Here is a 26,762-nt window from a genome sequence, read left to right as displayed (position 1 = left end):
GCTGTGCTCAGAGCAGCAGTGCTGAGAAGCCACAATTCCCAGTCTGGGTCTGCTGCTGGAGTGGCAGCTCAGACTGGCAGCTCTGGCAGCTGCTCAACAGTGCACCAAAGCCTGGAAGAGTTCCTGCACAGAAATGTTGTAACCCCATGTCTGGGGCATGCCAAGGGACTGAAAAGCCTCAGGGTTCAAACAAGGGAAAGGAGGGCCCTCAACAAAGCAGCCACTGCAGTGACCTGAGAGCCCTGGCACAGCCCATGACCTGTCCTGCACACACTGTTCTCCACAGAGCAGCGCTGACCAGGCTGGCACGGACCTGGCTCCTATCGAGGGCCTGCAGCAGGGTCCAGGCACTCCCTCGGGGACAATTCCACAGCAGCCTTTGGGACACCTTCTCTGGCTTCAGATACAGGTACCCAGCTTACATGTAAGGCCTAAGAGGGATGCAGCATCCACGCTTTAACTTCCCAATTTTAACTTCTAATTCAATGCAGCTCTAGATATACCCACTCTGGGTAAGAACTTTTGGCTTGGAGATCCCTCCTGCACACAGCAGATGCCTGGCTGGGCCCTGTTCAGGTAGATCTTAACCACTCCCAGAATAGAAACAAAACAAGACAAATAATACTTAGAAGTTTGACTAATCTTATGAAAAGAACTTGTAATAAAAATTCCCTTTTATGAACTCTTAAATAGCTTTCAGCTTTCATCAAACATCACCTTGCACTATGACAGTGCATCAGCAGAAAGGTATAAGCACCTTCTGATCTCCACTTTAATTCCAGCTCTGACAGACCAGCACCACAGGTAAGAATTTACCTTTGAAACATTCACCACTCAAGTTTCTTGGTCAAACTTCAAACTGAAGAGACAAAACAGCAGCTTAAGCTTTGATCTCTTGGAACTAGGTTCAGAAAAGATTCCACCACAGTGAAAAGATTTTCACTGCAGTGAAACCTGGATGTCTTAATGAAGAGCACTAATGGGATACACAAGACTGACTGTCAACATACCCTTGATGTAAATACTAGTGCTAAGGTTTAAAACTTATGCACATTCCTTTCCAAGTACTGCTGTCTGATGCACCAAGCCACAGCCTGGCTTGGGTGAGTCCCCTTAGAGACTGGTTTCATGTTCTTGGTGTTCCCAGAGAAACTAGACCCTGCAGAGCAGAGCACTGTCTGCTCAGGTGAGGCTGCAGCACCTGTGCAGGCATCAAGCACCCTGCCTGTGTGCCAGCAGGTGCATGTGCCCCTCTGCCTTTACTGGCAATTCCCACTGCAAGGCTAAGGAGGAATGAAGGAGGAAGGAAGGAGGAGAGAATCAGAACTCAGCTGTCTTCGAAGATGTACAGAAATTTGGGAAGAGGCCTGGCAGTGCATAACCCACAGCCCTGTCCTCTACAGAAATGGAGCAGTCTCCAGTCCTGGGGGACCATTAACTCCCCCAGCAATGCTTTTCGCTTTCTGTGACAGCAGACCAGCAGCCACATTGAGCTATGTCAACACTGGGACTGGCCTACCTAATGCTGCCCATTTAATTAGGGATCAGACTGGTGTGGGCAGATAGATCTGAGCACTTACCTCGCTGTTTTCAGTGAAAATCAAATACTTTTGCAATGGTGCCTTTTGCATTCACCAGCCAGACCCTAGCAGAGCAGAAGTAGCTTCCTCTTGCTTCTCCAGGGAACAGAAGGTTGGTACTTAATGCACCGATCTGCACCAAAGGGCCAGCAATTAATTAATTCTGCAAGACAAATTGAAGTGGACAGAATTTCTGAGTATTTCCTCCTCTCCTAAACTGGCCCATCTGCAAATAGTTTAACTTTTGCCTGTTTAAAGGCAGCTTATGTTAAACCCTCGTGTCATTCTGTACCCCACTTCTCTCCAGGTGGGAGACCAGGAGAGAAGGGAAAGAAATTCATTTTCCCATGAGCGCTTCTGGAGAGACCCAAATTCACCATTCCCAACTCCAGCCCTCACAGAACTTTATCCAATGCCTGAACTCTAATCGCCTTTCACAGCAAACAGCAATCATACTTAGCACTGCTCCCCTCCCTTTTAAATCTGCTCTGATAGAAAACACACTGACAACTTTTCACTGCAGAAATTACAGTGGATTTTTCTTGAACAGGGCCACCCGCCTGCACAGCCTTAATCCTTCCAACTCACATATGTCCCTGTAACTTGCACTGCTCTGAATCCAATTATGCCTCCTCAATCCATTAAAAAATATTTGAGACTGCTGTGCAGGTTGCACAGAGCAAGAGTATCAGCTGAAGAGGCACAACCAGGCCCTGCTGTACCATGGTTCTACAGGTGTGCATGAAGTGGGCTATGAGAAAAATTAAAGTGTCACGGTGACTTTCACACAATCCAGCGAATAGCTCACTCCAGACCATCCCAGTCTGGGCTCAAACAACAAGAAAATCCATACAGGAGACAAGAACTGACACACAGCTGTTTGCAAATGCCCAGCTGTCATTAGCTACCCATTAAAGCTTTCACAGTTCTCCTGCTCTGGCAGCACGCACCGCCAGAACGCGCTCACAGAGCAGCAGGTCTCCCGTGCATCAGGCTGGAGCAGCACAATAACCTTGAGCTGAGCGGTCAGAAGTGTCCACAAACCCAAACTGCACACGCAGATCAAGCACCCAACCACTGATACACAGAGCTGTGAGCAAAACAAGCTGACACCGTGTGCTGGGACACCAGCTACATCTCCACACAGGGACCTGTGGGGCTCCCAGCACATTGTGCTTTGCCAGATCCCACTGGACTGTACAGACAGACAACCCACACTTCACAGAAACCAAGTTCTTCCCTTATCAGCTTTGCTACCCAGGGTCTCCTTGTCTTTTCCAGGCTGGCACAGGGCACAGCAGTTACACTCCAGCACTTCCCCAGATCCTGGGGCCCTCAGCTGCACCCCAAAGTTACACTGCCATGACAGAAGTGGGCCAAAGTAGCAAGCTAGATGCAAAATTAACATGTGGCAGTTTGGTGTTTGCACCTTAAAGGTGAGTTTTTAGGTTTTCCACACCTGCTAACAACAGACAAATTCTGCAGATAACCCTCCTCCAAGTATCTGGGTGCAGACACACATCAATACTTATCTGAAAGACAAAGAGACTGAATTTGATCAACAGTTACAATTTTCTCCATGCCTTCAAGAACATGCAACTTCATAGCACCAAATGCCTGTTGGAAGAGCAATTACCAGCAAAGTAATTTGGACCCTCTGGAATCAAGTCTGCCAACTTACACGACTTGGCAATCTGGCTTGTTATCATCCCACATGATTGGAATTTATTTTAGGATTCAATGCCACATGCTGTGGGATTTTTTTTTCCTCCCTTTTCTTCTTTTCCTCTCCCAAGTGACAAGCTACAGCCTAGGATTCAGAGGTCCTAATTCCATTCTCATCTCAAAGACAATTCCTGCACACCTTGGGGTCAAGGTCTCTGCAGAATAAGGAATATTAGCCCTACCAACAGCATCCTACAAACAATCCTCCTTTTCAGCCTCTCAATCAAGACTGGAGTAGAAATTAAGAGCTACATCTACTGACTGCTCACAACCAACCATAACACCCTCACCCTCCTGCAAGGCACACTAAAGCTGGATTGCACCTGCGGTTAAATCCCGAGGGGTTCAGCCTCAACTCCTGCACAGGGTGAGCCAGGGCTGCCACACCAGGTACCTTCAGCCAGGACCTGTTCTCCCAGGCTAAAAAAAGAGACTTTTCAGAGCCAGCTCTGGGCGGGAGGTGCCAGCTCGCTGCGCTGCGAAATGTCAGCCTTCAGCTCCGTGCCTCGCCCAGACAATTCCCTTTTCTTCTCCAGGGGAGGAAGAATCCGAACGCCTCTCCAAAGAAAGGGCCCGTGTCCCCCGGCGGGGAACCCATTTCGTGAGGCGCCGCTTCCCTCCCTGCGGCACCCAGCGACTCCGTAAGGGCCTGAAGCACCGGGCCGGGCACCGGCCTGACCCCGCGCGGCCCCCGGGGACGGATCCAGCGGGGCTGGCAGCGGGCAGCGCCCACCCCCGCCCGGCCCGGCTCCCCGCGGCGCAGGCGGCATGCGGAGGAGGAGGAGGAGGATGGAGCGGCCCCCAGAGCCCAGCCCGGCCCGGAGCCGAGCGGGGCGGCCCCGGCGCTCCCACGGAGGCCCGGGACGCGCGTGGGAAGCGGAAGGGGCGGCGGGCCCGGCAAGCGGCGGAGCAGCGGCAGCAGCGAGGGAAGGAGGGAGGGAGGGGGCGGCACCCCCGCCCGCAGCCATGCAGGGCCCGGCTCGGCCCCCCGCTCGCGCGGTCACTCACATTGCCTGAGGAGCTCCAGACACAAAGCCATGGGAGACACAAAGAGGGGCGGAGGGGACCGGAGAGACGGGGGGGGGCGCGGGGCGAGGGCGCTCGGCCCGGCCTGGGTCCCGCGGAGGGGAGGAAGAGGAGGACGAGCCGCCGGCGGGGCCGCTCGCGGTCCGGGGCCGCTCCGGCTGCTCGTGCGGCCGCCGCTGGAGAAGGGAGGAGACGCGCGGAGCCGCCGCCGCACTCACCGCGCCCGCCCGCCGCTCCGGCCGCGCGCCCGGGCGGGGCCGCGCATTAAACGGCCGCCCCGCCCCGGGACCGCCCCGGGACCGCCCCGCGCCCGGGCACCGGCACCGCCCCGAGCCCGCCCCGCCGCGCTCCCACGGCCGCGCGGGTCCCTCCGGCCCGCCGGACACTCGGCGAGACCCCCGGCACTACCGAGAGGGCATGCGGGCGGCGGCGGCCGCTGCCTCAGCGCCGCTGCCGCGGGGGGAGCCGAGCGCTGCTGAACAAAGCGGGCGCCGCTCCCACCCCACGCGGGAGCTTTGTCTCCTTGTCGCGACAGCCGCGGTGACACCTTCCCCAGCGCGGCCGCGGTCCCACCCACGCGCAAACGCGGGTTTGGATGAAAGAGCCCTCCCGTTTTCCCCGCTCCAGCCGCGGAGCGGGCGCGGTGGGACCCCCGTGGGCGACGGGTGCAGGGGCGCAGCGCTGCCGCCACGCACCTCCTGCAGCATCGCCGAGAGGAACCCTCCGGTGCGGAGGGAAATACATGGAAAATGAACAAGTGGGACGAGGAGGTTTCCTCTGTGGGTGTTTTCCCCTGGTCCCAGATTTGCTGGTGGAGTTCTGCCCCGCTGGGCATGGGGAGAGGGAGCGGAGGCTCAGCGGGTGCGGGCGGTGTGTTGGGGCTGTGCTTTGAGCCTCCCCTGGGGCTGCCAGAGCAGGGCTGATGGAGGATAGAGGTGTGGAGGGGAGCAGGGCTGGCACAGCGTGCGGGTTGCGGGAAGAACCTGTTGGGCAGAGCCACCCGGGTCTGTGCCCCGGGCACAGCCACGCTGGGTGCTGCAGGAGCATCCAGCTCTCTCCCTCAGATCCTGCGCTGACGCACAGAGCAGATGAGCACAAGGCTCCCCTGGCCCGGGACAGCTCTGCGAGGCCGGAGTCGCTCTGTGTGGCGGTGTCTGACCGAGACGGGCGGTGTCTGACCCGCCAGCCCAGCGTGCTGCGGGCACTGGTCGTGCCGGGCCCTGGGCAGGGCCGTGGCCGTGCGAGCCCCGGTGTTGCCCCGTGGTCCCTGCCAGCAGAACGTGTGCTGCCCCGGCCCCGCGCTGCTACCATCACTCCTCGGTGCTGGGATTTATTGATGGCTCGCTGGGCTCCCAGCACTCGGAGAAGGACTGGTCTGCAGCAAGGAGCGATCAAAGCGCCGTGGGAAACAGCGCGCTGAGCTCAAGTGCTGCCGGCTCCGCAGGCAGGACCGAGCCGCCGCCGCCTTCGGCGTTCAGCAACAGAATCGCTGCGGATTTGCTGCTTCCGCTCTTGGAAGCAGCAGCACAATGGGGCTGAAGGAGAATTTGGTCACAGAGTCAGCCCTGAGCCTTGGGACCCTCAGCCTAGGGCCTCCCCACTCTGCTGCCTACCAAGGAAAAAGGAAACTTGTTTTCAGTTCAGAGTCTCCCAGGTAGCTCTGAACTGCCAGTCTCTTCCTGAACCCTCAGAAATACCCAGGTCATGGTTCAGTAGATGGAAAAGATAATGGGAAAGCATGAAGGAGAAGAAAAGCAACCCCAACCAAGACATACACAAAGAAACCCGCATTTGCCTGCCCTGTCTGACATCCTGAAAATGCTCCAGGCTGTTCGCAGAGCCTCACTCAACCCCACCCAGCCCTGCTCTCCTGGCACATGAGTGTCTGGCTCAGCTAAGGCTGTCCTTGGCTGCTGCGGGGACTTCCCCAGCAATGGCACAAGCCCTGTGGCTGTGGGGAGCTGCAGAGGGGCTGAGCATCACCCAGGGGGGACACAAAGGGGCACCTGTTACTGTCTGGTGTCAGGGCAGCTCTGTGCTCACCTGGGTCACAAGGATGGCCAGCACGTGGGGATGCCACCAGGCCCCTTGGCCTGAGGAGACCAGGAGTTTGATTACCTGGCACACTGCCCTCCAGCCAGCTCTCCACATGGGCAGAGCACAGCACCGTGCACGGACTCCTGGTGCTGCCCTCCCAGAGGCTTTGAGTGAGCTGAGGCACCCTTTGGTGCTTTGACTTCTCCTCTCCCACAAGGACAGCACCAACTCCCTTTCCTGCTATCAAAGCTGATAAAAGCAAGCAACAAGAAGGACTTGTCTTTCTGACCATGTCAGCAAAGGGAAATGCTGGCAGCTGCCTCTGTTTCTACTCCTTTGTAGATGGTCCCTGCTGGGAGAAGGCAGGCTGGGCCAGGACCTTGGAGTCGTGCTGACCTCCCACATCTGTGCCAACACAACATCCCACAGTGTGGCTGCAGCTCCCTCCTTCCAGGGGACCTGGGCATTTCTGCGGGCTCAAACCCATTGCAGTTGGTTCTGCGTGCCAGCCACGTGCCTGCAGCAGGCAGCGAGCTCACAGCCCGGGTGCTGCCCGTGGGAGTGCTGAAACCTGGCAGCAAAGAGCACCGGGCACAGAAAGACAGGGATGGATTGGGTTTGGGGGTGGAGCCGAGAGCGGGGCTGTGGCCATGGCACGGCTTCCGGGGGAAAAGGGAGCGCTGGCTGGGCACAGGGCGGTGGTGGAGTTTCCATAATAACAAGGGAAAGATCAGAGGTGAGAAATGATTTGGCAAATGTGGACAGAAACAGCTGTCATGAATTTCTTTTTGTCCCACAGACACACGAATACATCACAGAATGTGTGTGTGTGCCCTTTTTTCCTCTGCAAACGCTGATGGAGCATGCAACAGAAATCTTTCCCTGGCACACACATATACACACACACGCTCTCCCTCTAATCCCTTTCCTGCTTGTATGTCAGGGAAAGCTATTTCTGGAACGTGAAATCTAGGTCAAAAAGAAGGAGAAAATCTGAAGGGAATGATAGCAGTCCCTCCCAAAGGCCGTGTGGGGTCAGCTCGGGCCGATGGGATTAACGAGGGGCCGCAGTGGTGCTTCAGCCCCAGCTGAGCCATGGCTCCTGGCCTGGTGTGAGCTCCCTGTGCCTTCCCATCACTGCTGCTTCCCCACACAGGAGAGAAGGCCATGACAGCCAAGAGGAGTGCAACAGAAACCGCCTGCCTACACAGAGCCCGGGATCACGGCACACCGAGGAGGAGAAGGAGGAGGAAGATACACGACTTTCCCAGAAACCGTGGAAACTCGTCCCACAGTGAGCCAGCCTTGGAGGGTGCAGGCACTTTGTCCCTCCTAAGCACAGCCCTGCAGCCCCTGCAAGAGCATCAATGCCAGGGGACTGTGGGCCTTCCCCCAGCACAACCATGGGCCCTGAAGCCAGGTCTCTAATTTAGTCATAAACAGGGAAACAAAAGCAATACAAAGAAGACAGGAAGCAGGTGGGAGACAGAGGGCAGTTGTTCTGTCCCGACCTTTGGGAGTATCTCCTCCCAGGCAGTGCTCTCCTGCCCAGCCAGGGCTTGGAAAAGTTCTGGTATATGGAGGGCAGGTGTGCATAAGGTGTGTGCGGCCCCGGCCTCTCTGCAAGAGATCTGGACACAGGATAAGGAGCTGGACACCTGAGCTTTTTGGGAGCAGACTGCTTAATCCCAGGGCAGGATGCTCTGAGCAAGGGTGGTGTTACCAGATGGCACAAGGAGGATTGGGAAGAGCTTGAGTAGGACTGGCTTGGTGTGAGCTTTCCCTGCTGTATTTGCTTGCTCACCTCCGCTTTCCTGTTTCCCCTGGACATCAAATACTCTGCTCTGCATTGCAAGCAGTCTATTAAACAAGTAATTCCCAGAGCTGCCTCTAATAAGCAGGAGCCGGGGCTGGGGAGCCCTTTGTGGTGCTGGGAGCAGGCGCGGCTGTCACTGCACGCCTGGCAATTAGAGGAATAGGTTCCACTGGGGCTTTTGATTCCCTGGCTGTGCAAGGCACAAAGCTTTGTTTAAGGCTGATCAAGGGCAGCTCATCATCTGTCTCGCTGGCTGTCAAACGGGAGCTAATTGCTTTGTAATGTGCCGGTGACACAGGCATTAGTGGGAGGAACTGGCGTGGCAGGGGTGTGACAGCTGTCAGGGCTCTCCCCCATGCTCCCCACACACCCTGCACGGAGCTTGCTGCCCCTCCTCCTGCCCTCAGACAGTGCCCAAATCCCTCTGCTTCAGCATCCAACCCCCACATGGCCCTCAAGGAACAGTAAGCTGTGTTGGCCCCAGAACTGCTGCTGCTGGTGCCTCTTTAGGACATGTCCCTGCACAGACAAAAGCGTGGTGGTCCCCACTGCTCTGGGCTGGTGCAGAGATGCTGGATGAAGGAAGGTGTCCCTGGGTTGTGTCTGGGTCAGAGCTCTTAATGCTGTCATCCCAGAGCCCTGCGTGGAGCAGAGGCCACGAGTGACCATTACACCTGCAGGTGACAGTGCACCCACCCTTCCCTGTGTGTCCTGGCTGATGCCACCAAGCTGCCACCTGCTGCTTGGGAGGCCCCTCTCCTATACCACCTGCCACTTAAAGCCTCAGGGATGCACAGAAAAGGCCCTGGGGGTGCTGCTCAACAGCAGCTGAACATGAGCCAGGTGTGCCCAGGTGGGCAAGAGGCCAATGACACCTGGCCTGTACCAGCCACGGTGTGGCAGCAGGACCAGGGCAGTGACTGTCCCTGGTGCTGGGCACTGGTGAGGCACTTCAAGTGTTGTGTCCATCTGGGCCCCTGTGACAAGAAAGGCATTGAGGGGCTGGAACAAATACAGGGAAGGAAACGGAACTGGGGAAGAGGCTGGAGCCCCAGGAGCAGCTGAGGAAGGTGAGGGGCTCAGCCTGCAATAAAGGAGACTCAGGGGGGACCTCACTCTCTACAACTCCCTGAGAGGAGGGTGCAGCCAGGTGGGGATCAGGCTCTTCTCCCAAGTGACAAGTGGCAGGATGAGAGGAAATGGCCTCAAAGATGAACCAGGGGAGGTTTAAATTGGATATTAGGGAAAAGCTCTTCATGGAAAGGGTGCTCAGGCACTAGCACAGCTGCCCAGGGCAGCAGTGGAGTCACCATCTCTGGGAAGTGTTCAAAAACTTGTGGATGTAGCACTTGGGGACATGGGTTTGTGGTGGCTTTGGCAGGGCTGGGTTAATGGTTGGACTCAATGATCCTAAAGGGCTTTTCCAATCAAAATAATTCCATGATTTGCAGGGGAACTGAGCCCAGATGGCTGATTAGAGGTGTGAGTGCTGTCCAGATGTGTCTCCTGCCTCCCACATCCTGTGCATGCACAACCACAGATGATCCTCTCTGCTCCTCAATCCTCCACCAAAACCCTTTCCCTCCCCCAGGCCCAGCAGCCAACGTGAAGGGCTGGGGGATGCTCTGGGAACCAGCAGAACTGTGCTGGGTCATGTCAGAGAGAGGTGGTGCCCAGGCACTTTGGAAGCCCCCTCTGTGCTGTGCCTGCTGCTGCTGCCTGGTGTCAGCCTGGACCTGTGGCAGCACCAAGCTCAGCAGCATTCGGCCAGCAAGGAGAGGGCTGTGGGACAGGGGAGGAGTCAGGTGGGAGGAGTGGGACAGAACAGAGCAGAGAGGCTGGCAGGACGGAGGGACAGGGCTGAGCAAACAGCCCATCCTTCCCAGAGATGTCCTCCAGTTCCTGCCTCATCCTGCAGACCTCGACTGGGATGGCTCTGCAGCTCAGATCACTGCAGGGAGATGTTCCATGCCCATATCCCGGGAGAGGAAGGCCTGCAGCCAGGCAGGAAGGCTGCACTGCCTCCTCCCCAATCCCCACTCTACCCAGAGCTGGGATGTGCTGTCTCCTACTGACAGCCCATCCCATCCCAGCCCATCCCATCGCAGTGCTGTGGCAGCTTTGCCCACAGCAGATGAGTTGAGGCTGCTCTGAACACCCCTTGGTGCCAGGGCTGGTGCTGAGAGGCCCCATCCTGCTGGGCCTGACCCCAGCCCCATGGGGATGGGATGTGCTGCCTCCACAGACAGCCCTGGGGAAGTTCTGCATTCCTCCTGCCTGCTCTGCCATCTGCCTTGCACCATGAACAGGCACCACCATGTTCAGGAACACCAAGGTATCACCTTTGCTAAGCAGTTCCCTAAATTATCCCCAGGATGGGACCTCTCAGCTCCTCACACCTTGTGCTACACCTGAGCCCATCTGGAGCACCGAGGCTGGCCAGAGCCAGGAATGGCAGAGGTTGCCTTGGAGAAAATGATGCAAAGTGATGCAGATCAAGTGACTTGGAGCATCATGGAAATGCTGCCATGGCTCAGCACAGGGATGTTGGGCTCTGGGGCTTGGGAAGGCTTGTTGGTGCCTTGAAACTCAGTGTAAGATCTGTTTGTACCCCACAGCCAGGGATGTTGGGTTCTCTCTGTGTGTCCTCACAGAGTCACAGAATGGTTTGGGTTGAAAGGACCTTAAAGCTCATCCAGTCCCACCCCTGTCCTGGGCAGGAATACCTTCCACTAGACCAGGTTGATCCAAGGCCTGTCCAACCTTGGATCAGCCTTGTCCAGCCTTGGACACTTCCAGGGATGGGGCAGCCACAGCTGCTCTGTGCAACCTGTGCAAGCACCTCACTAACCTCTGAGGTCTTCCTGGAGCCTTCTCTTTTCCCACCTCTCTCAGCCTATCTCCAGAGCAGAGGGGCTTCAGCCCTTGGAGCATCATCTCCATGGTATTCTCTGGAGTTGCTCCAGCAGCTCCACATCTTTCTCGTGTTGAGGGCCCCAGAGCTGGAGTCAGCTCTGCAGTGGGGGGTCTCATGAGAGCAGAGTAGAGCAGGAGGAGTCTCCTCCCTTGACCTGCTGGTCCCATCTCCTTTGACACAGCACCCAGAGCCTGTCTGCCATTCCAGCACCCACATCCAGCTGCTGCACATCATCTCGGGCACACAGTTAGCCCCAACACGCCCCAAAAGTCACGGTCAGCCACGGCTGGGGATACAGGTACCCGAGCCCAGCGCCTCGCATGCTCGACAGCCATCAGAAAGTGCCAGCCGTGTCCCTGTCCCCGCCGGCCCCGCACGCCGCTGCACTCACTGCTGTTGGTGGGCAGGGTCCTGCTGCCGCTGAGGCTGCCCGTGGGCGGCGGGGAGATGGAGCGGACGGAGCCCGTGTCGTCCTCCTGGGAGCAGCCCGCCTGGATGGCGCGGAGGTAGCTGTGGCTCCGGGATCGGAAGTAGCTGGGCAGAGGCAGGTCCAGCACCTCCGCAGCCGCCGACTCGGCCTCGCTGTAGGTGGAGTCGCAGACGGGCTCGTACTGCTCCCCCAGCTCCGGCTCGGGTGCCTGCACGGGGACAGGGCAGCCCAGTCAGCCTCTGCCTGCGGCCGCCCTTCCTTTCCCGTCCCTTCCCCTCCCGTCCCGTCCGTCCTGCTCCTCGCCCTCCGGCCACTCCTGCAGGTCCCGCTCGCGGCAGGGGGGACGGCAGGGACAGTGGTCAGTGGTCAGTGGTCAATGCTGCTGGGCACAGGGTGCCCGGGGCTCTCTGCTGAGAGGGAAGAGGGCCCCTCCTTAGAGGGGAGAGGGTCCCAGCTTGTGGAGCAGGGGACACTTACCAGCGCAGTGCCTGTGAAACACCCCCAGTCCTGCTGCTGAGAGCGCGTGTGGCCAAAATCCCAGTGCAAACTCTGCCAGGGCCCCTGTCCCAGCACAGCTGGGATACCTCAGCCTCAGTGTGAGAGCCCACCAGGGCACGCTTGCTCCTCGGGGGGGAATGTGGGGAGACATCAGGGGAGAGCTGTGGGCTGGGGGCAGCCCCCACTCTTGCCTAGGGTGGGTCTTGGAATCCACCCCAGCCCCATCCCTGGTGAGGGTCAGGAGAGGGCTTGGCTGTGCCCAGGGATGAGCAGGGCAGGGGCAGTTCTCCCACTGCCCCCCCCCCCTTCCTCCCTCCTGCCCACAGCCCTGCCTTGCCATCCTGTGGCAACTGCTGGGCAAGCTTGGTCTTGGGAGAGGCTCAGCCAGGTCAAACTAGACCCAGCCCAGAATAGACTGTTCTGAAACACAGCTGAGAGATGCTGAGACTGGCCCTGTTGCCCACATCCATCACTCCTGGCCCTTTCTTTCTCCTGGCACACAAGGACATTGTTTCTGCCCAGCACTGGCATCTGAGCTCCATGAGGTTTGGCTTAAGAAGTTCATCCACTTTCCCCCTAAAACTGATGAACCCTAAGTGCCTGCTGGGCCCAGGACTCAAGCTCTCCAGCTGCCTTGCAGTGCCTGGGTAAGGAGTGCTGTCTCCTTCTCCTCCTCTTTTCCTTCTCCTGCCACTAGCCTGGGCATGGGCTGACCCCAGAGCCCACCTCACACCCTGCCATTGGTGTCCAGGCTGGCCCCAGAAAGGTCCATGAGGAAGGATGAGAGAAACACCAGTGGGACAATACCTGCTCTCCATGGGTAAATATCTGAGGGATAAGTGAGGGGGGTCCAAAGATCTGGAAGAAAGAGTTGGAGAAGGTTAAAGGCCAAGAACAGGGAGCCCCTCACACAGACAGTCACTGCACAGGGACTGAGCACAAGGGGAGCAGGGGGCTGTCCCCTGGGGCCACTGCTGCTGACACTTCAGTACAAACTGCAGAGCTTGTAAAATGCCAAGCGAGGCCACACGCCCCTCAGACAGTGGCACGGACACGGCAAAGCTCCACAGGACACCTCAACCACGGGAGAAGCTGCTGAGCATTCAGCCTGCTGTGTGCACCATATCCCTGTACACCCACAGGGGACACTGGGGACACCGTGCTGGGACACCCCTCTGCACACAGGGGCAGCTGCACAAGCTGGCCGTGGGCACCTCTGGGTAGCCCCCAGCACCGGCCAGCACCTCAGAGCGCACAGAGCCGCGGGCAGCCCGAGTGCTCCGTGTGGGGGGAGCTGTCCTGCAGCCTGCAGGGCTGGCCTGGCCACCTCGCTGCCGTCTCCCCTCGCCAGAAGAAGCCACACAGAAGCTGTTCTGCCTCCTCAGCAGAGCAAAGCCACGGCACACACTCGGCATACGGACAGAGCCCCGACAGACACTGCGCTGCCCGGGGGCACGGCTGCATCCTCTTCCTCCTCTCCACCCTCGGGGTTCTGCCTGGCACCACCTGCCCTGGATGACCTTCTCAGGGAGAATCCAGGTTCAAAGTCTGCCTGAGGGAAGAGGCTTGGCTCTGGGAATGGGCCTGGCCCTCTTGCACAGGCCACAGCTTATGGTGGGGCTTGGCAGTGTTGGGGTCACCAGCTCTGTCCCCCATGGTGTGACAGGGGGTGCTGACATGCACCTGGTGATCCCCAGACTGCCAGAGGTGGAGCTGAGTGGGACCAAGGAGAGGAGACTTGTCTGCCAGAGCTGGGGGTGTTTCCATGTGGGAAGACACTGGGGTCTGGCTGCACACACAAGGAAGGTGGTGGAGGTCACACAGAAGTGAGGGCAGGGCAGGAACTGCCTCTGGCACTGGGATGGATGAGACCAGCACACAATGGTGGATGAACCAGCTCCATCCTGGATCAACAGACGTGCAGTTTGTGGGAGGTGCCTCAATCCTTTCCAGCTGCAGCTGAGCTCTCTGGTTTTCAGGGGACAGTGGCAGAGTGCACGTGATGGCAGCTGCTCCCTGTGTGAGTGGGTGCTGTGGCAGTTGGTGTGCCCCTAGCAATCCCAGTGCCACCAGCCTGCCTCTGGGCTGGCTGCCTGTGCAGCTCCTGGCACATCATGGGCTGCTCAGACCCTTCAGCTCCAACACCCTCCTGAGGTCTCCATGGGGGTGCTGCACTCAGCTCCTGGGAGCAGCTCTGGACATGGATAGAGCACCGAGCCATGGCCTCTTGCAGGGACTTCAGCATGGACTGACACGCAAAGGACGAGAACATGGCGGTCCTGACCCCTCTGTGCACTGAGACACCCAGCACATCGCTGCTGCTGCTGCTGCTGCTGCACAAGGGTCAGGACTGGCCACAGGGAACAGGAATGCCCAGCAATGCCCCTGCTCCCCCCAGCTCCCCTCCAAGGGTTCTGACTGCTTTGGGACAGCAGGAGACTCCAGCCAAGGGGCTCAGCGCCCCCCACACCTTGATGGGAACACAGGCAGGACATACCCTTGTCCCCCTTCCCCCAGGGCTCCTGATGCCCACCCCGCTGCTCCGGCCCCCTGCACACACAGAGCAGCATGGGGGTGCTGCCCATGCAGACACACAGGAACAGGATGGGACAGAGGCCGGGGGTGACAGGGCTCACTGGGCAAAGCTGTGGGGCCATCGCTGCCCTGTGGTGGAAGGGCTGAGATGAGCACATGGGATCTCTGCCCGTCCTGGCACCAGTTATCTCTGGCCTGGGAGGCAGCTCCAGAGCAATCCCAGCCCCAGGGAGCTCCAGAGCAGCCCCACAACCACAGTGTGGGAAGTTAGACCCATTTTGCATCGACTGCATCCCAAATGTTGCCGTTGGGGCATGAGCTCAACTTGTGGCAAGGGGTTTGCCACCCTCTGCCAGCATCTCACAGGCATCCTTGGCTTTGCCATGGTGCCCAGGAATATCCAAAAGGAGACATCCCCAGCTGGCAGGCAGGACAGCTTCCCCAGCTATGGGCTCCTTGTTCCTGGGTCCAGTCTGCTGCACAAAGGGCGAGGTCCTGAGCTGAGCAGGGTGACTGTCCCTGATGACACTGCAGGGTCCCAGGCTGGACATCACCGGTGAGGTTGGCCCTGGCTCTGGACCAACCCAGTGGGCATGAGGGGGCCGTGGCAAGGTTGAACAGCCTTGTAGATGGTTCTGGGGGGTGACACAGTGAGACCCTGCACCCAGAGCAGCCCAGAGCTTCCCCCAGCATTGTGGGGCACCCTCTGGGTTGCCATATCTGTGGCAGAGGGGTTTTGGCTGCACCAGCAGTGTGAGAGGAGGCAAAGCTGCAGGAAGGAGGTCTAATAGGAATCCTGATTAAAGAGCTGGCCATGACACTGGTAAAGCTGCCAGGGAACAGCCTGTGCAGCTCCTGGAGCACAGCCAGTGCCTTGCTTTGAAGAGGGAAGAAGATGCTCCTTCCCCCCTGAGCTGGCCTCCTCCCTCACTGCCTGTGCCAGCACAGTGGGTCAGCACTCCAGTACCTCACCTGGTTGATGCAGCTGGACTCGTTGGCACTGTCAGAGATCTGGTTGTATTCTTCCTCCCAGGTGGGGAACTTCGGAGGTAGGAGGATCTCGACAGAGTCCAGGCGGTCAAGGCTCCTGCCGGCAGAGAGAGGGTGTGAGGGTGTCCCCATGGCAGGGGTAGCACTGGGGCAGAGCCAGACCCCCCTGCCCACGGCCAGACCCCCCTGCCCACGGGCCCTCTGCCAGGCACAGCATGCGTGGCAGCACTGAGGTGATGCTGGGCACCGTGCCCACTGCTCGGCTGTGGAGAAGGCAGCTCTTCCTCGCCCTGCCGGCCCTGGCTGGGCATGGCACACGGGGAAAGGGTTGTGGGGTACAGTGGAAGGAGAGGGCAAGATTTCAGGTCCTGCTGCCCCAGGAATGCACTGCAGATGCCAAGTTAGTCCAGCAGAGCCCCAGGGAGCATGTGGGATCTGTGCCAGCCTCCTGCCACAGCACTGCCTGATTGCTAGAAAAGGGGGGAGAGGCAAGGTGAGAAATGACTTTTAATTTGTATTTTGTGGATTCTGCAATTGGAAACAACTGCAAGATACACATATTTGCATTTGTATAGATTATCTGGAAGAAGTCCAGTGGGAACCTAGCTGGAATGACAATGCTGCACGAGCAGGGGATCAGTATTTCCAGTACAGCTTTGCTGGGAGAAACTGCCACTATGTCCTGGGGCACAGCAGCAGGCTGTGCACAGGAGGAGAGCAGGGCTTCACTGAACCTGACCCAGCCCAGACCTCAGCTGAGACCCAGGCACGTGGGGGCAGGGAGGGATGGGGAAAGATGGAGCTCCCGTGGGGCTCATGTGTGTTCCACCACAAGACCCTGTGTGAAGGAGTCCTGGGCACAGGCTGGGTGCACACGGAGGGGACATCACCAGCCACAGTGGCCCAGGACAGCTGTGGGGCCTCTCCCTCTGGAATGGCCTGTGATCCCAACACAGACCCTCGTGGTGCCACCTCCCCCCTGTCTGCCAGGGCCGTGGGTACAGAGCTCCGATTGTCACCTGCCTGGGGACAGCAGAGCTGAGGGCACAGCAGGCCCTGTGCAGCATGTGCGCATCCCACAGGGACTCTGAGGTGTCCATCCCAGGGCGGGATGGGAGCGGGGAATTGTCCCTTCTGCCAGGGGAGATGGAGGAGACACCCCTTGGAGCATCTTGGGGACCAAGGGCCGTGCAACACCCCTAGCCCCGAGCTCTCTGCTGACTGCCGGGTTTCCCTCATGCTGAGGTTTTTACCCGTGAGCTCACACCATGAGCCAGCCACATCCTGGGGTGGGCAGTGTCCCTGTGCCACCCCGCCGGCCTTCACCCCGCCTGCCCACGGGGAAAGCAAGTCACGGAGCGGCCAGCAACCCTTGGAGGGGCAGAGACCCTCGCGGAGGGACGGCTCTGTGCCTCGCCCTGGCTCCGGCTGGCCCTGCGGCCCCCCGTCCCAGCCGCAGCCCGGGGTCGCTCGGCCGCCGCGGCCCGCGCTGCGCTGGCCGGCGAGGGCCGGGCACCAGGTGGCGGCCGCGCTCCGCTCCGGGCCCCGGCCGGGCCCCGGCCCCATGCCCGGCTTTATTCCCGGCTCCGTTCCCGGCTCTATTCCCGGCTCCAGCCCCAATCCCACTTGCATTCTTGGCTCTATCCCTGGTTTCAGCCCCGGCTCCGCTCCCGGCTCCGGCCCGGACAGGGTCCGCCGGGCCCTGTCCCCGCAGAGCTCCCGCCGGGCCGGGCCGGGCCGTGCTCGGAGCCCTCGCCGCCGATCCCTCTGTCCCGACCCGCCGCGCTCCCCAGAGCTCCCCCAGCACCGACCTGGCTCCGGCTGAGCCCAGCGCTCGGGGCAGGCCACGTCCCGATGGACATGCTGCATGAAGGAGCCCTAGCCTCTCTAGGTGGGTATTTTTCACCAGGGACTCCAGGAGCCCACCCTACTCCCCCGAGATCAATGTGAGGGCTCAGAACAGGGGTGGTTCCGGAGCAGGCATTTCCAGGGCTTCCCACAGCTGATTTTGTCACTGTCTCCCAGCAGAAAGCGGAACCCGGTCTTGATGCGAAGGCTCCGTGAGGTGTCCCCGCACTGCCTGCACCCCACTTCCCACTGCCTGCTGAGCCTCAGCAGTTCATCCCCAGCAGCTCCTGCTTCTCCCTGCCCCTCTGTACCAGCCCCAGCTGCCCCAGCTGCAGCACCCGGAGCACTGAGAGCCCCCAGGTGCCTTGTCCCGGGATGTGGAGCAGGTGCTGAGGACTCTGCACGGCATCACTGCCCAGCTCATGCAGAGCCCCTCCTGCAGGACCAGCCTCTGGCCCAGCAAAGCTCCTGCTCTGCTCCCCTGGCTTGGTCTGTCTGGCTCAAACCACTGTGGGTCTTCCTCCTTCAAAAACCTCTCAGCTCTTCAGGATATCACCCAGCCCAGTGTGCCACCTTTCTGTTCCAGAGGTGAAACACCTGGAACACCTGCACACCTCTGGAGCAGAGCAGCTCCAGGCACAGTCTCAGCAGGCCGAGTGTCCTCAGCCATGCCAGGAGAACAGCTCCCATGGCCAAGGGGCCTCTTGGGGTTAGTTGAGGCCAAGGGGCCTCTGCATTTCCCCAAAGCAGAGGATGCTTGGAGAGCAAATCCCCACAGCTCCGTCAGAGGAGTGCTCCCCCCGTGGCTGAGGGGACAGGGACGTAAAGCAGCTCCTAACACCAGGGCTACTGGGAATCACCAGGATGGGGTGCCACATCTTCTCCTGTCCTGCTGTCTCCTCATCCCTCTGTTAGAGCTGGGGTGCAGGAGCCCTGCTGTGCTCTGATGCCACTCTCTGTGGGGTGCTGCAACCCAAGGACTGCTCCAGGGGTGGCCCTGAGGGCCTGTGCAGAGCTCCCAGAGGAGCTCCAGCATTACCTTTGTGTGGTGCTCTGCTCACTCAGGGACTGTTGTGTGGCCTTGAGGTAACTCTGCCTCCGAGCTGCAGTTTTCGGGGATGGTTTGGGGCTGGTTTCTGAGTCCTCGCTATCATCATCCCCCATGGCTTTGATGTAGCTCCCGCTCCGCATGCGCCGGCACGGGATCTCGCTGTCCTTGTCCCGGGACAGCGTGCTGTTCCACTCCCCGTGAGGCACCTGCAGGAGGAAGGGCAGCATGAGCAGATGTGCGGGAGGGCACAGCCCACGATCCTGGGACCAGCAGGATCGTGGGGAGCTGGGGAGACTGTTGTACTTCTGCTGTGGTGTAGTGGGAATAAGCAACACAATTCCTTCACAGCCCTCCCTTACCAGCTCATGCCAGGCAGCCCTTGCTTTGGAGGCCTCTGTTTCAGCACATCACAGCCATTCCCTGCCGCTGGACACCTCCATCCCAGACATGCTCACACAGCCAGGACAAGCTGCACAATGCCAGGCGTCACAGGGGGAGGAGGGGATGGTCTCACTGGGCCTGTGTGGGGCACTGGGACAGGGCTGGACCCGGGTGTTCATCACACAGACCACGTCACTGAACATAAAAGTGCTGCTGTGGAGCAGGGCTTGGGGCTGAGAGCCCAGACCTTCATGGGCGCTTTAAGGTTTTGAGTTGAATGTGTCTCTGAGTGGCTGAAATTACTTTCTGAAACCAAGTCAAGCTCTCACAAGTCCCTCTAGAGCAGCCTGGGCACACAGACCTTGTGCTGGTCTCTCTGCTGAGAGATGAGCGGCACCTTGGGCATGAAAAGCACTTCTAACCCCAGCAAGATGACAACTCCACAATTAATTTAAGGCAGACACAGTCTCTTGTTCCCTCACTAGACAGGAGTAAGCTGTTGGTCCCACGGGAGGCCTGAAGCACTGCGCGGCCACAGCAGCCACCACCCCGCCTGCTCATCCTGTGAAGGGTTTGTAGGGGTGACCAGGAGCAGAGCCAAGGTGCCCAGGACTGACCAGGACAAGCCACATGTGGTGTGGGACAAGTCAGGAGAAAGATGAGGAAGCCCAGGTTTCCAGGCGCAAGCCTTGGCTTTCTGGCTCACTTGGATTGCTGCTGGCCTTTGTCCTGCCCCCGAGGACATGGTCAAGGAGCAGCCAGGCCAGATGTGAGGATGCAGCAATGTCCATGCCGCGCCAGTGCCAGGGCAGCCCAGGGCCACCCAGACTGGGGCAGCAGCTGGGATGCCAGGGGGACCAGTGCCCGCTCTTGTGCTGAGCACAGCTTGTGCTGACAAGAGATTTCACCTTGCAGGATGGAGCTGCTGGACATGCCCTGCTGCCCAGGGAGCCGTGAGGCTGAGCAGCCATAGCTCACACAGTGCTCTGGGGACGCAGGGCTGTGCTGCAGATGTGAGGAGCCAGCCCTGCAGTGCCTGTTCCCATCCCTGCTCCCAGCAGGGCTGCCCTGGGAGCCAGAGCCAGTCCGAGGCTGTGTCTGACACTGCTGGGTTGTAGCATCTCCAGGTGAGGTTCAGATCTGCAGGCTGCAGGCTGTGTCCAGGTGCAGGCTCAGTCCACAGCCCTCAGCTGAGGGCTTGTTCCTGCCCGAAGGAGCAGGGACTCAGCCCGTGTCCTGCCAGCCTGCTCCGTGTGCCCACTCTGACCCCAAACAGACCCCAAACCACCCCTGGGGCTGCTTTGGGGACAGGCCCCTGCCTGGAGTGCACCCATGACCCAGCACCCACATTCCTGGGGGTGTGGAACAGAGCCAGGGCTGATCCAGGTGTGTGAGATCCAGCTGGGACCCAAGTAGAGCGAGTCTCCCACGTGAGGCACACACGCTGGCCAGGCCTCCCTGGGCCCATTGCTGCTGGTGTGGATTCTCCCAGCTCTTTCCACTCTGCTCCTGCCATCTTTATGCTTGGCCATGGCTCCCAGGCCAAGCTCACACCACTGTCCAGCTCGGGGCTGTGGCTGTCATCTGTCAGGTCCTGATAAATGCAAGAGCTAAGAACCCTTTCCCTGCTGGGTGGGAGTGCTGCCTCTGTCTGTACTGGTGGCTTTGAGGCCAGGAGGGATCCTGTTGGCTCCAGCTGAGTCCTGCCACTGGGAGGATCCCACAGGTCACTGGGATGCCTGTCTCTGACCCTTTCCAGAGGAGACAAGGACCCTGAGAATCACTTTTATATTGATCACCTTGGTGTCAGCTCCGAGTGGAGACTGCATTTTGCTGCCTGCCTTCTCCTCAGGCTGAGCTGCACCTCCTGCCTGTGGGGTCTGGGCCAGCACCGGGCTGGAGGGGGCAGGAAGGGCTGGAGAGGGGCAGGAAGGGCTGGAGAGGGCAGGAAGGGCTGGAGAGGGGCAGGAAGGGCTGGAAAGGGGCAGGCAGGGCTGGAGAGGGGCAGGCAGGGCTGGAAAGGGGCAGGAAGGGCTGGAGAGGGCAAGAAGGGCTGGAGAGGGGCAGGAAGGGCTGGAAAGGGGCAGGCAGGGCTGGAGAGGGGCAGGCAGGGCTGGAGAGGGGCAGGAAGGGCTGGAAAGGGGCAGGAAGGGCTGGAGGGGGCAGGAAGGGCTGGAAAGGGGCAGGAAGGGCTGGTGAGGGGCAGACAGGGCTGGTGAGGGGCAGACAGGGCCAGCCAGCAGCCCCTGGCTGAGGAGGGCAGGCCAGCCAGCAGCCAGGTGTGCCATGCAGGACAGGGACTGCCCGGCTGTCTCTGTGCAGGGCCAGTGCTGGATGGTGTGGGACAGTGAGGGGTGCTGAGCCCAGCCCAGGACAGTGGAGGCTTTCAGACCTCAGGGTCCTGCAGCTGCTCTGCTGCCACTGCTCGAGGGCATGGGCTGGGGGCTGCTCAGTTCTGCCATGGCTCCTGCCCAGGCCTCGGGCTCCCTGGGCACAGCAGCACAAAGGCAGTTCCAGTGCCTCTCTCTCTGCTGGTGCAGCCCTAGCACTGCCTGCCCCACTGGGACCTTCCCTCTCCCAGGAACAGCCTCCCTGGGGCATCCCAACAGCGCCTGGCCCTCACCAAGCTGCCTTAATCCTGCTTTCCCTGCCTCTCCTCTGCTCGGTGCCTTGGCAAGGCAGCAGGACACAGAGTTGCTCTCAAGGTGCTCTGCATTCCAGCTCAGTAGTCAAGGGAAGGAAGGTGCTTGGGAGGACACCCCTGAAACCCCTGCCCCCTTTGGAGCATGTCCCACCTCTGCCTGCACAGGATGCACAGGTGCCACAGCTCCCGTGGGACGGAGAGCAGGACAAGTGTTTCCTAAATGTCACAGCTGCAGAGACAAGCAGGTGCCCTGGGGGCCCTGCAAAAGCAGTGCAGGTCCTTTGGGTGCTGTTCAGGCTCCTCTGGGCTGCTTCTCTGCACAAGGATGTGAGGAGCCTGTCGCACAATCTGCAGCTGTGCCCTGGGGGGGACGAGCCAGAGCAGCTGCTGTGATCAAGGACAGACCTGACAGTGGCCAGTGCAGCCCCTCGATGGCAGCAGAGCTCCTGGCAGGTGACACCAGGGCCCTGAGCCTAGTCTGTGTGTCATGCCCAAGTAGTCATGAGTGCACCCAGGCTGGGCACAGAGCAGTTCCTCACAGGTGGTGGGGCCCTGCTGCCCTTCCTGCTGCTCTGCCAGGGGCAGCCTCGGCTCTGCCCCTTGTGCTTTGGGTGCTGTGGAAGGAGTGCGAGCAAGAGGATGCCCAGGTCCAGAGACTTTATGGGGACTTGGGGGCTGCAGGATGTGGGTCCTTCCTTGTGCTCAGTCGTGGTCCATGTGGTGCAGGGGTGTGGGATCCAGGCACGTGTCCACCCCTGGAGCTGGGCTCCACTGCTGCCACCACCCCACACTGTCACCAGGTGCTGCCACCGCACCGCACCGTCACCGGGTGCTGCACAGTCCCCAGCCAGCATCACCGTCTGACTCTGCTGCTCTCCTGCCATGAGCCAAGCATGGAAGGAAAGGGGAAGGGAGGTTTCCCTGGGGGCATCCCCCAGTCCCTGGAGCCCAAACAGAGCAGGGACAGGCGGGGAAGGGGAAAGCTCCCCTGCTGGGCTCTGGCAGGAGCTGCAGCGCTCCCTCCCCTCGGGGCAGGTCAGGGGGAAGAGACTGGAGGAGCAAACAGGGTTTCCATCACACAAGTGCCAGCTCAGCCATGCACACACGGACATGCAGCACAGAACGCCCTGCTGAGCACTGCAGGGCTGCAGGGGCCATGCACAGGATGCACTGCTGCGGGCACAGCGCTGCTCCCTCGGCGGCCGCGTCCCTTGTGCTGTCCCACGGGATCAGCCATGGCCTTGAGAAGCAAGCTGGAGCCAGGCTGTGCCTCTGGCAGGGCACCCTCTGGGAAGGACCTGGGCTGTGTTCCTGCTCCATGGCAGCTCCGTGGGGCTGGCATGAGGCACTCAGAACCGTGGAGTGGCTGGCACTGATCAGGCCACTCACTCTGGATGATGAATTATTTTCAGGGCTCCTGGGGGTTAAGGAAGCTCTGGGGTGGTCTGGCTGTAGGTGAGGTTGGGGAAGATGGTCTGGATGATGCATCAGGTTAATGGCGACTGTCGCTCTGAGCCACCACACTGCCCGTCCCTTCGGTGCTGTCTGTGGATCCACAGCTCCTGCTCACTCCTGCCTGGGGCATCTCCCACTCCAAGGAGCTTCTCAGCCTCTTTCCTTGTACTTTCAGCTGTATATGGGGCCCATGGGGGCAGGGGATGTGGAGCACAGCCTCCCTCCTTGGAGACTGGGGTCTAAGGATGGAGCTGTGTCATCCTAGGGACTGATCCGAGGACCCCTACCCTGATGGGACAGGGCTGGAGCTGGGGCTGGGCAATCACCAGCTACATCTGTGTGTGGATGTTTTCAGGGCCTGGAAACATCACATGGACGCCCAGTAGTTGCTGATGAATCCCCAAAATACCCAGACCTTTCAAATGGGGCAGGAGAGGTGAATAGCCTTGGGGACTGGGCTGTCCTGTTTGTCCCCGTCCCAGTCCTGCCCTCCCTTGTGTCCCTGCACCTCTGGCACCCACTGGGCATTTCTGGCTGGCAGCAGCTCCCTCTGCAGCAGGACAGGGCCCCCGTGTCCCACAGGCACTGGGAAAGCAGATCCTTGTTGTTCCTCCCCCTGGCACACGGAGGGAGTGGGCTTGCTCTGTCCCCAGGTGTGACAGGGGACATGTGGCCTTGCAAAAGGACATTCCCCACACACAGGCTCCACAGGTGACTTCTCCATCGCCTCTCCTGTGCCAAGGAGGGGCTGGGATACCATGACCCCATCCTCCTGTGAGGTCCCTGAGCCCTGTGTCCTGATCTTTGGGGCTGACATTGGACACCTGGGGACAAGGTGAGCCCAAGCACCTGTGCCCTGTCAGCTTGTGGGGGCACCAGGCATCGTGGTTTTGGGACTGGGTGCCCGGGGTCTTGGTTCTGGTGGTGAACCACTGGTGAACCAAGCACAGGGTCTGCCCCAGGCACTGGGGATGTTGGTCACACCCTGGTGTCCCCTGTGCCCCTCCTGCCACGCCAGTCATGGCTGTTGGCTGCTCCCTGCCCGCTCCAAGTCCGGTGGTGCAGGCTGAGCCCCTGGCCAGTGGTCCCAGGAGGATCAGAGCAGGAGGAACTGGGCAGAAGCTCCTGCTCAAAACAAGATCCCTACCTGGGCGCTGCCTGCGTCGGTCGGCCCGGGGCTGAGGGGCTGGTCCCAGCTCTGCGGGGCAGCCGTGTCCTCCCAGCCGAGCGGTGGGGCTGCCCAGCTGCTGGCCAGGCCCGTGCCACCCAGCTGTGCCCACAGCCCTGCGTCAGGCTGTCGAGAAATGGAGGCTCATTACATGGGGGGAAGGAGCAGGGCAGCCTTGCAGGACAGCCCAGGGGCTGTCGAGGCTGCCTGCTGGGCTCAGTGCTGCAGCCCGAGGGAACAGGGCCCTTGGAGAGCTTGGCTGCAGCTCTTTAACCTCAAATACCTAACGGGAAGGAGCAGGGGGAAAGAAAAAGAAACCAGGCCTAGATCATTTTCCCTGCTGGTGTTCCTGATGCAGTCAGTTCAGTCCCTTGGAAATTTGGTTTGCAGCCATGGCCAGCGAGGTATTGGAAGCTGAGTGTGCTTCAATAATTCATCAGTTTTTAAAGCCTCTAACCCGGCTGGGCACAGCCAGGGAAGCCCCCGGCACCTCTGCATTAAAAGGATGCTAGAGATTTACATGCACAGGCTGGTCCCCTCCTCCCCCCCATCCAGGCCTGGCTTATTTGTCTTCATTCCTCTCTCAAGGGCACAACCAGGTTCACGCCGCTCCAGCGCCGCTTTTGGAGCCTGCCGCAGACCTGGAGCTGTAGGTGCCGGGGCTTCAGACCAGCATCAGCCATGCAGGCCATGCAAGCGGGGCTGGCACTGCCCTGCTGCCCAGCCCTGCCCGCGGGCGAGCAGCGAGGGGGCCGCGGCTCCTACCAGTGCTCCGGGGAAGCTGGGCAGGGCGGGGCTGGCCGGGCACGCCGGCACATCCTTGCGATGCGTGGAGATAAGGGGGGAGCGTTAGTCAGGGCTGCTGACCTTCCTTCAGCCCCTGGCACAGGGGTCTCCGTGGGGGCCGGGGGGGCTGTGTCCGGTGAGACGTGGCTTCTCAGCATTCCCGGCCGTGTGGGCACTCAGGGGAAACAGCCACATGGGGCAGCTACGTCCCCACCTGCCCAGGAGCGTCCCCACCTGCCCAGGAGCGTCCCCCAGCACCTGCAGGGCCTGGGCAGGCACCGGGGACACGTGGGAGGCCTGCAGGAAATGGGGTCACACCCAGCAGAGGAGGTGGGGTGGCATGTCCCCTCCACAAGGACTGGGGGTGCTGGGACCGTGCTGCAGCTGCGGGAGATGGACCCCGTTAGCATCAGCGTCCCCACAGGAGGAGTAGGGGCCTGTTCCCAGGGCCCTCCCCAGCCCTCTCCCGGCAGTGTGACCCGAGCTGGCAGCTGAACCATCTGGAGATGCTTGATAAGGTAACATGGGTGCCCACCAAGAGGATGTCCCTGAGCCCCTGTGCTCTCCCTGCACGGAGCACCCCGTATTCCCCCGTGGCACCCACCTGCAGGTAGTGGTAGGCCAGGTCCTGGTGGCAGGACTTGGATTTCAGCAAGGCTTTGTCGATGGTGGCGGAGGCCTTCTGGCACATCTCCCGGGCATGGCTGAGCGTCAGCGTGGACCAGGAGCCCCGCTTGATGTAGTTGGAGTCGTTGTTGATGGGGATATTGGTGCAAGGGGTGACCTTGAGGTCGTTATTGCTCTTGGAGGATTTCAGCATGTGCTCGCTGATGGTGTTGTAGGCGTGCATGAAGTACTTTGGCTGGCTGTGGTCGGGCTGCCGGCCCAGCGTCATCAGCCCCATGGGGTTGCGGTAGCTGCAGGTGTCGCTGTCCAGGTTGTCATCGGAGCTCCACCAGCCCGAGATGTTGGACCTGGTCCTGCGCTTGGGCTCGGAGGTCTTTGCCCGGTCCTTGCTCTTGCTCCTCCGGTTTTGCTTGGCGTCATCTGCCCCCTTCTTCCCGTTCACGTTGCCCTTGGCGGGGCCCTCCAGGGACTGGGACTTGGCGAAGAGCTTCTGCACGGAGTGCACCAGGTGCCGGATGCGGCCCGGGCTCTCGCTCCGGTGCTTCGCGTCGCTCCGCTGGAACTGCAGGGTGCTGAAACCGTCCCTGTGGATGGGCAGCTGCTTCTCAAACTGGTCCAGGAGGTTGGCGGGCAGGCGGTTGATCTTTGTGGCTTGGGCGTGGCTCGGAAAAGGGTTGTCATCCGGGACCTCGAAGTGGGAGTTGTAATGGATGCGGGGGAAAGTGCTGCTGTTGGAGATCTGGTTGTTGAGCGGCAGGAGGCAGTCGCCATGGACGGTGTTCTGGGCCGGGAATCGGGGATCCATGGTGAAGGAGTCGGTGGGACTGAGGAGATAAGGGTTCCTGTCCTGGGGGGCATAAAGAGAGTCTTGAGGGGAGTCCAGGTTTTCGGAGAGATGGCGGCTTCTGTTGTCTCCTAAGCCCTTCATGGTCCCAGTGCTTCCTAGACCATGGCTCGGGGACGGTGTGGCAGAGCCCTCGCAGACCTCCCTGCAGCTGGAGGAAGAGACCAGATGTTGAGAGACCACTGTGAACCTTTCTGGCAGCCCACTCCTCACTGGGGGCACATCCCTGTCCCCCTCTGAAAGCAAAATGCCACCATGGTGAAGGGACAAAGGAGAGAAGCAGAATGGCAGAGGCAGTAGGGGAGGAGAAGGGGTGTGAGACCAGGGGCTGGAGAGAGCAGGGCCCAGCAGAGGAGGGGCAGGATTCACGTTCCCACTGCAGCTGCAGTGCTCATGTGCCTCAG

At 60.1% G+C, this 26,762-nt stretch overlaps 1 protein-coding gene across 6 annotated transcripts in view; it reads right to left on the bottom strand.

Moving 5' to 3' along the window:
* Nucleotides 1-26,442, bottom strand: part of DLGAP4 (DLG associated protein 4) — a gene marked incomplete at its 5' end in the record, with an annotated part of 60,350 nt that extends 33,908 nt beyond the window's left edge. Inside the window, 6 exons of one of the 6 annotated variants that reach the window (XM_084218132.1) lie at nt 11,493-11,739; nt 12,837-12,887; nt 15,537-15,651; nt 18,442-18,659; nt 24,867-24,920; nt 25,492-26,442. In XM_084218132.1, coding sequence (XP_084074258.1) covers nt 11,493-11,739; nt 12,837-12,887; nt 15,537-15,651; nt 18,442-18,659; nt 24,867-24,920; nt 25,492-26,442 — 1,636 coding nt within the window. Of the gene's footprint in view, nt 1-4,313; nt 4,571-11,492; nt 11,740-12,836; nt 12,888-15,536; nt 15,652-18,441; nt 18,660-24,080; nt 24,228-24,866; nt 24,921-25,491 lie in introns of those variants that run through there. The other 5 variants (XM_084218131.1, XM_084218133.1, XM_084218134.1 and 2 more) reach the window with 5 other exon arrangements.
* Between the last annotated feature and the right edge of the window lie 320 nt (nt 26,443-26,762).

This window comes from Fringilla coelebs (assembly GCF_963513975.1).
Source record: "Fringilla coelebs genome assembly, chromosome: 18".
Lineage (NCBI taxonomy): Eukaryota > Metazoa > Chordata > Aves > Passeriformes > Fringillidae > Fringilla > Fringilla coelebs.
The sequence above is the reverse complement of the archived record's forward strand: the minus strand, read 5'-3'. Positions and strand labels throughout refer to the sequence as shown.